The 12,500-nt window shown below is 42.6% G+C and overlaps 4 protein-coding genes across 7 annotated transcripts in view; 3 read left to right on the top strand and 1 right to left on the bottom strand.

Moving 5' to 3' along the window:
- Positions 1-686, top strand: part of slc13a5a (solute carrier family 13 member 5a) — a 7,781-nt gene extending 7,095 nt beyond the window's left edge. Inside the window, 1 exon segment of the mRNA XM_047343670.1 lies at positions 1-686. This exon segment is cut by the window's left edge and continues 604 nt beyond it. The gene's annotated coding sequence lies outside the window, so the exon portion shown is untranslated.
- Positions 687-1,086: 400 nt separating this feature from the next.
- Positions 1,087-4,075, top strand: med31 (mediator complex subunit 31). Its single transcript, XM_047343671.1, has 4 exons — positions 1,087-1,278; positions 1,794-1,868; positions 2,417-2,513; positions 3,636-4,075. The coding sequence occupies exons 1-4, from the start codon at positions 1,269-1,271 to the stop codon at positions 3,844-3,846; spliced, it is 393 nt and encodes a 130-aa protein (XP_047199627.1). The 5' UTR covers positions 1,087-1,268; the 3' UTR covers positions 3,847-4,075.
- Positions 4,076-4,554: 479 nt separating this feature from the next.
- On the top strand, positions 4,555-10,580 carry LOC124854916 (flavin-containing monooxygenase FMO GS-OX4). 4 transcript variants are annotated; one of them, XM_047343655.1, is made up of 9 exons: positions 4,555-4,665; positions 6,677-6,880; positions 6,951-7,089; positions 7,359-7,498; positions 7,673-7,725; positions 8,244-8,368; positions 8,603-8,710; positions 8,975-9,184; positions 9,553-10,580. In XM_047343655.1, exons 2-9 carry the CDS (start codon positions 6,684-6,686, stop codon positions 9,868-9,870), a joined length of 1,290 nt encoding a protein of 429 aa, XP_047199611.1. In that variant the 5' UTR covers positions 4,555-4,665; positions 6,677-6,683; the 3' UTR covers positions 9,871-10,580. The 4 variants fall into 4 exon arrangements, with proteins under 4 accessions (XP_047199611.1, XP_047199610.1, XP_047199612.1 ...); XM_047343654.1 differs by having other exon boundaries at positions 6,671-6,880; XM_047343656.1 differs by lacking the exon at positions 4,555-4,665 and adding an exon at positions 4,988-5,009 and having other exon boundaries at positions 6,671-6,880.
- Positions 10,581-11,636: 1,056 nt separating this feature from the next.
- Positions 11,637-12,500, bottom strand: part of LOC124854915 (P2Y purinoceptor 3) — a 1,946-nt gene continuing 1,082 nt past the window's right edge. Inside the window, exon 2 of the mRNA XM_047343652.1 lies at positions 11,637-12,500. This exon is cut by the window's right edge and continues 118 nt beyond it. Coding sequence (XP_047199608.1) covers positions 11,709-12,500 — 792 coding nt within the window. The 3' untranslated portion in view covers positions 11,637-11,708.

The raw sequence follows: 12,500 nt of genomic DNA, 5'->3' as shown, positions 1-12,500 counted from the left end.
AAGAAACATTTCTGTAAAAATGGATTCAGATAGTTTTAAATGGATTTATTTATATAAACATTAACATTAAGTCATATTTCATTTGTTTCTTTAATTTGTTTTGAGCCAAATTAAAAAAATCCACACTTCCTGCAGATGTTTCACAGTAAAATCCTGAAACGCACAAACTGCTGCTACTGTTTCCAGCTCGTCTTGTTTACAATGTCTCTGCTGAAGCCAAAAATAAAAGAAAACATTCATCCAAAATAAAATGGAAATTGGAAAAAGAATAAAGTTTTAGATTTGATTGTATATGTAATAACATATTAAAAGAAGAGCAGATGAGATAAGATTGAAGCTAAATGATGATTAAATATAATTTTACATCATAGTTTAAATGAAGTTTTAGGGTTAGGTCAGGTCTTCAGCAGAGGAAAATAAAGTTTAATATCTTAAATATATTTTTCTCTGTGAACAGTTAACCTCAACTCAAAATGAAGAACAAACAGACACCAGCTGTGATCACTGTGAATTGGAATGAATTGATCAGTCATTAGATAAATACATATTGTATGTTTTCTATTGTTTTCTATTTAAACAAGAGTTTTATGAAGTAACATAGTTTAATGTACTGTACATTTACTTTTTTTATGGTCTGTTTCTAACAGTTTTATTTGTTTTTAATAAACGTGGCTCTTCAATGTGAAGTAATGAAAGACTTTTATTTTGGTTTCATTGTGGACACAGTTCTGATTTTAAGTACTACTATAAATACTACTATTATTTATTAAACTTATTATTACCTCCAGGACCTTTTGTTGAAGACGTCAGGAAGACTTTGTTCATCCTGAACTGAAAAACTTTTATCAAAAAGTTATTCTGTAGATTTTACTTAAAAAATTACTTTTCAATAACAATAACTGTACATTTTGCATAATCCCTCCCTCTTATAGTATTTTTAAATTTTTTGTATTTGCCTCTAGTATTTTTAAAAACTTAAATTTTTGTTTCATATTTTTTATATTTTCTATATTTGCACGAACTCACCACAACTCGTGTACGTGTAAACCCGCTTCTGAATCCGCTGCTCCACACTCAGTCCAGCAGGGGGCGGTATTGCGCCTCTAAGCTGGTCAGAAGAAGAAGAAACAAAGATGGCGGCCGGAGTCTAACGTCTGTAAACAACAAACATCAACGACGCGTTTTCTTCGTGTTTTCATTTAAAAACATCAAACAGATCAAAACTCAGAACTTCCGTTTTGCTTCAGTATCGGTGCGGAGCCGTCGTCATGGAAACAGGTTTGTATCCGTGACCTTCACTCGCTGGTATTAGCCTGTTAGCATCAAGCGTATGTACGAGGAAAAGGAAACTCCGCTAATGGACGTTTGTTCAAGGTTTTTAACGTTTAATCTGTGTGTGTGTGTGTGTGTGTGTGTGTGTGTGTGTGTGTGTGTGTGTGTGTGTGTGTGTGTGTGTGTGTGTCTCTGTGTGTGTGTGTGTGTGTGTGTCTGTGTGTGTGTGTGTGTGTGTGTGTCTGTGTGTGTGTGTGTGTGTCTGTGTGTGTGTGTGTCTGTGTTGTGTCTGTGTGTGTGTCTGTGTGTGTCTGTGTGTCTGTGTCTGTGTGTGTGTGTGTCTGTGTGTGTGTGTGTGTCTGTGTGTGTTGTGTCTGTGTGTGTGTGTCTGTGTGTGTGTCTGTGTGTGTGTGTGTGTGTGTGTCTGTTGTGTGTGTGTGTCTGTGTGTGTCTGTGTGTCTGTGTGTGTGTGTGTGTGTCTGTGTGTGTGTGTGTCTGTGTGTGTGTGTGTGTGTGTGCAGAGGAACAGGCCAGGAATCGTTTCCAGTCGGAGCTGGAGTTTATTCAGTGTTTGGCGAATCCAAACTACCTGAACTGTGAGTGACGCTCTGAACTTCTTCTCTAAATTTTACCCATAACACTTTGAGTCTTTCCAGGAAACATCAGTCAATCACATGTTATCTGTCTCATATTCCCAGTTTGTCTCATATTCCCAGTTTGTCTCATATTCCCAGTTTGTCTCATATTCCCAGTTTGTCTCATGATCCCAGTCTGTCTCATATTCCCAGTTTGTCTCATATTCCCAGTCTGTCTCATATCCCCAGTTTGTCTCATATCCCCAGTTTGTCTCATATTCCCAGTTTGTCTCATATTCCCAGTTTGTCTCATAATCCCAGTTTGTCTCATATTCCCAGTTTGTCTCAACAAGAGTCAAACAGAAACTTAGTGATCAGTGAATGAAGCTCAGTCCCATGTGAGGATCGTCTCCCAGGACACAAGTCCAACAGATGCTGATGGACCTGAACACATCAACACAACAACACATCAACACAACAACACATCAACACAACAACAACATCTTTACCGTCTGCCTCTTGTTTTATATGAGTTTATTTATTTGACACTGACATGTGACTTGTTTCAGTTCTGGCTCAGAGAGGTTTCCTGAGAGAGAGACCGTTCATCAACTACCTGAAGTACCTGCTCTACTGGAAGGAGCCCGAGTACGCCAAGTTCCTCAAGTAAGACGAGGACAGTTGTATTAAGTCTCTACTACATATGAATGTATCGAAAGGAACATTGTTATTAACAATATTTATGATTTACATTATTATTATTATTAACTTTATTGACATCATCCTCGAGAATTTAAAGGGGACATAGCATGCCCATTTTACCACAAGTTGATATGGTTCCTTGGGGTCTTAATGAAATGTCTGTAACATACTTTGGTCAAAATACCACAAGGATCATTTCAAACAGCTCCTTTTTACCCTGTATAAAACAGCCCTCCACAGAGTGACCTGTTTTGAGTGCCTGTTCCTTTAAATGCTAATGAGCCAGCTCCCCCCTCCCCCCTCTCCCCCCATGATTTTAAACGATATAAATTACATATTTTATATGATATAAATTATCAAATATGCATCCCATACTTTGTATTCCCCTTCTGTTGTCCTGGAGTTTTAATTTTCCCAATCACATAATTAAATGTCCCCCTCTGCCCCCCCACTACAAGCACACAAGCAGACAGACAGAGAGAGAAAGCGAAAGAGAGGTGTGGGGGGGGGGGGCTACAAGACCATGTAGGGAGACTTCCAGTTCCTTGTTACGACACAAAACCCAGGAAGCTCAATCGAGTCGCTCAAGCATGACGTTTCTGACTTAGAGGAACTATAACAAAATGTGCGAGTGTTTTTTCCCCAGAGTGTTTGGGTTGGTAGACATGAGCCAGATACCCACATTAACCTGGAGAAGCACTAACCAAGTGGAATTTGCATGATATGTCCCCTTTAAAGTTTTAGTCTCATCATATCTCTGCTCCCATGTGTGTTGAGTTTTGTTGTTGTTGTGATCACATATAAAATGATGAAACTGAGCCGAGGTTCGTCAGAGACGAGAGTTTATTTCCACACAGATGATGTTCAGACAGTGGATCACATTTATTTTGTTTGCAGCTGAAAAACAACAAATGTCTGATTTTTCCCAGGCGACGTCATCAATGATTCTAAAACAAGCTTAAAAAGTTAGTTCAGATCAGATTTTTTAAGGTTTAAGGCCAAGGAAAGGACTTTTATTTTTATCTTTAACTTAAACCAGGACTTCCTGTTTTATCGGGTTGATAACGTTCCTCCCCTCGTCCTCAGGTATCCTCACTGCCTGCACATGTTGGAGCTGCTGCAGTACGAACACTTCAGGAAGGAGCTGGTCAACGCTCAATGCGCCAAGTTCATCGACGAGCAGCAGCTGCTGCACTGGCAGCACTACTCCAGGAAACGCACCCGGCTGCAGCAGGCGCTCGCCGAGCAGCAGCAGCAGGCGCAGCAGCCGCCACACGGGAACGCCGCCGCCAAGTGACGGAGGAGGAGTTTGAAGCTCAGCTGGTCCTGGATGTTTGAAAACGTCTGACGTCAACATATTGGACTTTTCTGATTTTTTCTGTTTGTGATATAAATGCTTCTGAGCCTGTGGAGTTGAACTGAGACGTTTACAGTGTAAACATGAAGCGGACAATGATCAGCTGACACACACACACACACACACACACACACACACACACACACACACACACACACACACACACCACTGCTGAAATAATCACAGGAAACAACAAAAAACATGATTTATTTCCATAATAAAGGATTTTTTTATTTGAAGGACCTTTTCTTTCGTTTGTTTTGATCTCTGTGATTTTTCTCTTGTGTTCATACTCGACATTAAAACGTTTTAGATCCACGTCAGTGACGGAGAATAGAAACACTCATCACTGAATGATTGATGAGAGTCGTGACCACCGTGGCTTTCAGGTCTTGTCAAGATGAAGACGCCTGGAGCAGCAGCTTCATCAGGTGTTTCTGACCATGGTGTCGCTTCTTCTGTTGTCAGTCGTAGAATCTTAAAGTTCAAGGTGGGATCCAGGTCTGTTGGGACCACAGCTTCAATGTTGGAGTGAAACTCTGCTGCTGTTCATCTTTTACTCATCTTAACGAAGTGAGGAGGCTTTTATTCTGAAGGACCGGTGCCGGAAGTTGTGTGGACTGAACGTTTCCCGCCACTAGACCTTCCCGTCAGTGTGTGAGTGGGACGGTGTTACAGCATAAACCGTCCCCCTTACAAAATGTCCGCCCGGCCGCAGACCCGGTGGAACACGGAGCGGAGGAAGTGACGGACTCTGCGGTAACGATGCTTTTGTTGATTTTTGGTTATTAATATTAAAGTTTAGTACACAGACGTAACAAGCTACTAACTAGGTTAACGTTTGTAATCTGTGCAAGTGCGCAGTTTGAGAGTTCACGCTCATCTCATGAGGATTTAAAGAAAATATCGATTATAGATAAAAATGAAATATTTGAGTTTATCTGTCAGAGACAAATATTTTAAACTGATCTGAGGTTGAGTTTAAATACAAATGACAGAGAGTTTAAACTCTCAGGTTAAAGTTCAACTAACTCATGAACTAACCCACGTGATGTCACACTGTCACGCCTGCACAGGTGGAGGAAATATTCAAGATACACGAGGTACTAATAAAACCAGATATAAGTACTCTGATCAAAGTTCTGTTGTGTATCATGAGCTCATGTATTAATGTTCAATCAGCTGTTGCTGATGCAGTTTAAATTAACTCTTTGTTAAAAACAACTGTCTATAAATAAATGTAAATATAAAAGTCTATAAATGGTCAAAGCTTTGAAAAGTTTTAGATTCCAGTTATTTTAAATGCGTTGATTAACTGAATGAATATTATGTTCATAAAGTGGCATAAAGATAAAATACTCAACTACTAATTGTAATAAAAGTAATTAGATCAGGTTTAGGCATCAACCTGTGGGCGGGGTTCTGTGTGACGTCTTAATGACGTATGTGCTGCACAGACAGGAAGCAGAAAGAGACGAGGGGAGGAGCAACATGAGAAGATTTGATGCAGAAAACTTTGAATCTCAAAAATGATGTGAGAGAAATATTTTTTGTTTTTTTCAGCTCAGTGCACAGTTAGCTGTTAGCTCAGTGCACAGTTAGCTGTTAGCTCAGTGCACAGTTAGCTGTTAGCTCAGAGCACAGTTAGCTGTTAGCTCAGTGCACAGTTAGCTGTTAGCTCAGTGCACAGTTAGCTGTTAACTGAGTGCACAGTTAGCTGTTAGCTCAGAGCACAGTTAGCTGTTAGCTCAGAGCACAGTTAGCTGTTAGCTCAGTGCACAGTTAGCTGTTAGCTCAGAGCACAGTTAGCTGTTAGCTCAGAGCACAGTTAGCTGTTAGCTCAGTGCACAGTTAGCTGTTAGCTCAGAGCACAGTTAGCTGTTAGCTGAGTGCACAGTTAGCTGTTAGCTCAGAGCACAGTTAGCTGTTAGCTCAGAGCACAGTTAGCTGTTAGCTCAGTGCACAGTTAGCTGTTAGCTCAGTGCACAGTTAGCTGTTAACTGAGTGCACAGTTAGCTGTTAGCTCAGAGCACAGTTAGCTGTTAGCTCAGAGCACAGTTAGCTGTTAGCTCAGTGCACAGTTAGCTGTTAGCTCAGAGCACAGTTAGCTGTTAGCTCAGAGCACAGTTAGCTGTTAGCTCAGTGCACAGTTAGCTGTTAATGATTGCTCAGAGCACAGTTAGCTGTTAGTCAGAGCCAGGAACGCTCAGAGCACAGTTAGCTGTTAGCTCAGAGCACAGTTAGCTGTTAGCTCAGTGCACAGTTAGCTGTTAGCTCAGAGCACAGTTAGCTGTTAGCTCAGTGCACAGTTAGCTGTTAGCTCAGTGCACAGTTAGCTGTTAGCTCAGAGCACAGTTAGCTGTTAGCTCAGAGCACAGTTAGCTGTTAGCTCAGAGCACAGTTATGTTAGCTCAGTGCACAGTTAGCTGTTAGCTCAGTGCACAGTTAGCTGTTAGCTCAGAGCACAGTTAGCTGTTAGCTCAGAGCACAGTTAGCTGTTAGCTCAGAGCACAGTTAGCTGTTAGCTCAGTGCACAGTTAGCTGTTAGCTCAGAGCACAGTTAGCTGTTAGCTCAGGACCAACGTGTTTGTTTTGTGTCTCTAGTCGTTTGGTTTACTTTGCAACAAGACGTTGTCATAGTAACGAGGCCACTACCTACCACTGCTGCTCTGGGTGGGTGGGGTACTGAGGATGGCCAATCACATTCCAGGGGGGCTGTGCCCATTTCAGTCATGGTCTGTAGTTTAAATCCCCGCTGACTCAGTCTCAGGTTGAGGATGATGCAGCGGGTGGCGGTGGTCGGTGGGGGGGCGGCCGGACTCTGTGCAGCCAGACACATCCTGTCCCGTCCAAACAGCTTCGCCCGTCCGGTGCTGTTCGAGCTCAGCGACAACATCGGTGGCACCTGGCGTTACGAGGAGCGTACGGACGCCAGCGGACGAGCGGTTCACAGCAGCATGTACCGAGACCTCCGGTACGTTGTCATGTTTGAACCACTCAACAAATCCCAAACAAGCTGTTGTCACCTGGTTTGCTCCTGACAGGACCAACCTTCCCAAGGAGGTGATGATGTTCCCTGACTTCCCCTTCGAGCGCCAGCTGAGCAGCTTCCTGCCTCATCAGGAGGTTCAGAAGTACCTGGAGAGTTACTGCCACAGCCACAACATCTGGCCTCACATCAGGGTGAGGTCGCCCCACCATGACGTTAGATCTACTCTGAGACGCATCATCATCTCTCAATGATCAGTGAGAGAAAACAACTGAAGTTTCTTGTTTGTGGATAAATACTGAAGAAGAAGAGTTGAAGCTGGAGGCAGAACGAGTCCATGCTTCCACCAAATGATTAATTCTTCATCAGAAGTCTGTGTTTTTACGTAAAGATAAGTAGAACATCGTTAAGTTGTGAAGACGTTTGTGTTCGGCAGCTTGATTCTTCTCTGTGACTCTGACAGTTCAACACTGTGGTGGAAAACGTGGAACCTGCTTTGAAGACAACGGAGGGCGGGGCTGAGACAACATGGGAAGTGACATCATCTGACGCGTGGGGTCGTCAGAAGACTGAGACCTTCGACTCTGTCTTCGTCTGCTCGGGGTGAGACTCCACATCATGTTCTCCTTCTTCTGTAAATAATGTGAATAATAATAATAATGATAATGTGTTGTTCAAGTCATTACCTCCTGTTGACACTTGGTGTCGCCAAAATGCTGCATTTGTCTGTTAAAGTGTTTGTTTACATGTCCTGCTGTTTGTTTTTGTGTTTTTTAGCCACTACTCCCACCCACACGTCCCAAACGTCCCCGGGATTCACAGCTTTAAAGGTACAGTCTGTGTTTTTCACTTCATATCATTACCGCTTGCTCCTGTGTGGAAGAAGTGTCACAGAAATAATCATAAAACAGTAATGACAGATTGTACAATAGACGTAGGCATTCATAAATTTGATATTTTAATTTGCAATAAAACAAAGATAAAAATAATAATTATAAAAATATGTGTAAATTAAATATGAATCATCAATAAATTAAAAAAACAACATGAAACAGTCTTTAATTACATCATTTAAAAATGCATAAATTACTTAAGAAATAAATAATGGAAATTAATAATCTACTTGAAAATGTAGTTTACAAAGAGAATTAAATAGTTTGAATTAAGATTTGTTTCTTTTATTTATATAAAATTATTACTATTAATTTATTCAGATGTTAAAAACTTCCTGTCTCGTGTGCTTTCCTGTTTCCTGTTTGTTTTATTGAGTCATTTAGCCTCTCCTTTAAATGTCCAATCTTAATGCTAAGCTAGGCTAATCCCAACGCCTGTGCTGCTCTGTCTGTAGGAACCGTGCTCCACAGTCACTCGTACAGGTTTGCGGAGCCGTTCTCGGGTCAGTCCGTCGTGGTTCTGGGAGCCAAAGCTTCAGGGTTGGACATTTCCATTGAACTGGCAAAGGCTGGTGCTCAGGTAACAAACGCTCCTGATGTGTGAGCAGGTTTCAAAAGAAAGAAATGTCTTTATCAGTGAACATTAAAATAACAGAATGTGTTTGTGACATCACAAAGTTACAGAAGTCCCGACGGCTCGTTTTAAGGCTCAGTTAACGATCTGTGTGTGATTCTCTGTGATTGAGTCCATCACTGACACTGTTTTCAGACCTGAGCTGAGTGTCACATGTCTGATGTCCATCTGTGTCTCCAGGTGATTCTGAGTCATGGTCGTCCTCGTCTCACATTCCCACTTCCTCCCGGGATTCGACAGTCCGGTCCGGTGGCGGCGATCGAGGGCGACGGCAGCGTTCGTTTCCAGGTGACCAGACTCTGCACTAATCTGCACTGATTCTGAAAGTGACCAAAACTTTAATCCAAAATAATGTAATTGGTTTGCGCATCTTTTTATTCAACATTGGACAAAACACTTGTTCTTACACATGTCGAGCTTAAATAAATGATTTGAAAGCATATTGTCATGTTTTAATCATTTGTCCCCTGTAACGAGTTTGACGTAGAAGCGATGATTCAGAGGTTCAGTAAAGAGCCGTCTGATCAAAGAGAATTTAACTTCCTCTTACAGGACGGTTCTCTGGACCGCGCTGACGTCCTGATGTTCTGCACCGGGTACAACTTCAGGTATCCGTTCCTGGATGCGGATCAGCTGGGTCTGAAAATCCAGGACCACATGGTGTCTCCCCTGTATCGCTACCTGATGCCTCCTGCCTTCCCCTCGCTCTTCTTCATCGGCATCTGCAGGATCATCTGCCCCTTCCCCAATTTCAACTGTCAGGTGAGCTGAAGCGTCGATGGCCTCATCCTCACTCAGAGTTCAGAACCAATTGGTGTCCAGATTTTCTAAATCAGGTTAACTTGTGTTTCTGTTGTCAAAGAGAAAGTTCCAGTTTGTAGAAGCTGCAGGTTGAACCAGACATTTGATTATTGATTAATATTATTTTGATTCAATAATCGTTTGGTGACAGATTCAAAGTTTAATAACGGAGAAATTCAAATCAAAGAGTTCTTTATTAGTCACTAAGGGATTTACAGGAATGGTGGATATTCATGAACAGGTTGTTCCACAGGTTTCGTCCATGATGAGATGAAATTAAATTCACAGACTGATGAGACGGAGGTTTGTTCTTTCTTTTCTCTCCGCAGGTCCAGTTCGCTCTGGCTGTGTTGGACAGCTCAGTCACTTTACCGTCTCGGGCTGAGATGGAGGACGAGGTCCTACAGGAGCTGCAGGAGAAGGTGGAGCGTGGAGTCGAGCAGCGCCACCTGCTGATCTTGGAACAAGATCAGTGGGAGTACTGCCAGATGCTGGCTCACGCCGCTGGGTTCCCACCTCTGCCTCCGGTCGTACGCAGCCTGTACGAGGAGGTGTGGCGCCAGCGACAGATTCACCCTGAAAACTACCGGCGGCTCAACTACAGGCTCGTCAGCGACACCCGGTGGGAGGTTAAACAAGCGGTCTAGAAAATCCCAAATCCACCAAACAGTTAGATTTTATACAAGAAGAACAGCTGAGCCTGAGTAACGTTAGAAAACTAAAAGTCAAACAGAGTTTTACGAGCGACGCTCATTTCAGACGCGTCTCCGTTAAGTTTCTGATTCAGTCTTTTGTCCAGTTGCAGAACTGAGCGGCGCCATCTTGAACTTTACGTGAGCAAGAGGTTACTCTCCCATGAGCCTCGGCTGCTTTCTGCTCATTAACATGCTAACATGATGAACATCATACATTTTCTACATGCTTAGCTATTAGCATTATTAGCATGTTAGCATTTTACTTTAAGCACCTTGTTGCATGAGCAGATTCTCACAGAGCTGCTGATTTTATATTCAAGTAGTTCTAGACCATGAACAGCGACCCCTTCAGGACAACAGAATCAATATTTAGATGATTAACGATCAGTTTTGTCTAAATGTTCTGCAGCTCATGAATTTAGTGTCTGTTGAAGTTGTTATTAAACTGATCATGAAATCATTAGTATTAATAAATCTATTGATTACAGCCTATAAACCTTTATAGATGGAGCCTAATAAGAACGTGGGGCCAAAGAAACACTCATGAACAACTTTATATATTGTGTCATTATCACTGTGAAATATTTTTAATAAAGTCAAGTGCATAACAAACTGTTAAATTAAAGAAACAGGTCAAATAAATAAAGACAGATCATTTGAAATTTTGTGTAAAGCCTTTGTTGATATTTACAGAAATAGATAAAGTCAGATCTGCAGAGTCAGAGAAGCAACGCATGTCTCGTCCATGTTCCTTGAGCTGATCAATCATTTGAGACCATGAACGAGGCCGAGGACACAACGTCAACAGACTTACATCCAGATGTTTCCATAGAAAACCTCAAAATACACCAGGTGAAAAAATGAGGTGTGACATCACAGACTGACCTGAGGTCAAAAACAACAACAACAGCGTCCGTCATGCAGAGAGAAACATGGCCGCCGCTTTACATCACGTTCAAACGCCAGCGTCACCTTTTTTTTAAGAATCACAGAATTATTAGAGGTTCCAGAAACATTCAGTGAAGGTTTGTTTTAACTCTGAGACATAAAAACAACAAACTCAGCAACTCGCTAATCCTCATCATCACAGGGTCGAAGGTTGACTATAAAATGGTGTAATTCTCCCTTAAATAACAATAATTTCATGTGAATTATTATTTAGTTTATTTGCTAAAGAGACAATTATGGAAACTCTGGTCTCAAGGATTAGTGAGTTAATCAATTAGTTAGTGAATCAATCTGGTTCTAACCTGTAAACTTTCAGTTTAATTTTGTTGTAAAACGAATAAATGGTTACAAACATTTTGACTCATCTTACAACTAAAGTCACAAGTTGAACAGATCCACTTTTTATGTCCCTGGAAACACAAAGTGTTTCTTTAATTGGTTTTAAAGGTGTTGAGCTCCAGCAGCATTTACAGTTTAAAACAGGCCGAGGATCAGTGAAGCATGGATTCACTTTAACAGCCAAAACCACACCTACAATAAAACCACATTATATCCGGGTTGTGACAGTTCTGGGTGTAAACATCAGGAAATGTAAGATTCTGAGGAAATGACGTGAGGATATAAATGACTGAGTCAAGATAACACAAATCTTTATGTGAGTCATATAATTAGTAATTTGAGGTCAGTCAATTTAAATAAACTCTGTCAGTTTCCTGTGAGAACTGTGAGGACTCAATGTCTTCTATCGAACAGTGTTTTTAATAATTCACTCAGCAACGTTTTCTTCAGAAGATCAAACGTCTCAAAAAGTTTCAAACATCCTCAGGCGGCTCTAAACTTTCCTAGAAGACGACCCTTGAAGACTTGGACTCGTTTTCCATGTGCACCTCCCTTTCGACCCGCTCTGCTGCCTCCTGGTCGTCGACTCTTGCCCCCTCCTTTTTTAGTATCTTCAGCGGCCACCAGAGGGAGCTGTTCTGGCGGTCTCTGCGAACGGTGTGTTCTGCCGGCCAGCAGCAGGGGGCGCCCTTATCCCCTGTCAGGAAGTATAGGAGAGCATTGAGCCAGGCATTGCAGGAGGCGAGTGGCCGGGTGACCTTGTAGCAGATTGAGATGGTCTTCATAGCGTAGCAGCCGCCGAGCTGCCCCCGCCGCAGAAGCAGGAAGAGCGTGCGGGTCACATGGAAGGGCAGGAAGCAGAGAGCAAACAGCAACGTAATGGTTACAATGGTTTTGATGGATTTCCGCCGCCGCCGAATGTAGTGGGAGTACTGCGAGCCGGAGATAGAGACTGAGGTTCTTTCCCGCTCTCGAACTCCCTCTGGTGTCCCATCTCCAACCGGACAGTCCTCGCCGCCCTCCATCGAGCTGGGAGGAGATCGCAGGGTCTGAAATATCGTCCTGACCACCTGAGAGTAGCACCAGGCGATGATGACGAAGGGCACAAAGAAGCCTAATAGGTGAAGGACGATTCCATAGGGGACGTAGTCGGCAAATTCCTTGTCAATGGCGTCGTCCCAGCAGTTCACGTACCCCTCATCGTCCTGATCCCCAGTCCCGTTCCCGCCATCCCGTGACCCTCCAGGCCCAGCTACTGCGCTGCCTCCTCGCCTGATGTATCCAGTCTGGGCAAA

Source organism: Hippoglossus stenolepis, chromosome 15 (assembly GCF_022539355.2).
Source record: "Hippoglossus stenolepis isolate QCI-W04-F060 chromosome 15, HSTE1.2, whole genome shotgun sequence".
Taxonomy (NCBI): Eukaryota; Metazoa; Chordata; class Actinopteri; order Pleuronectiformes; family Pleuronectidae; genus Hippoglossus; species Hippoglossus stenolepis.
Note: the sequence above shows the minus strand (reverse complement) of the source record. Positions and strands in the feature narration are given on the sequence as shown.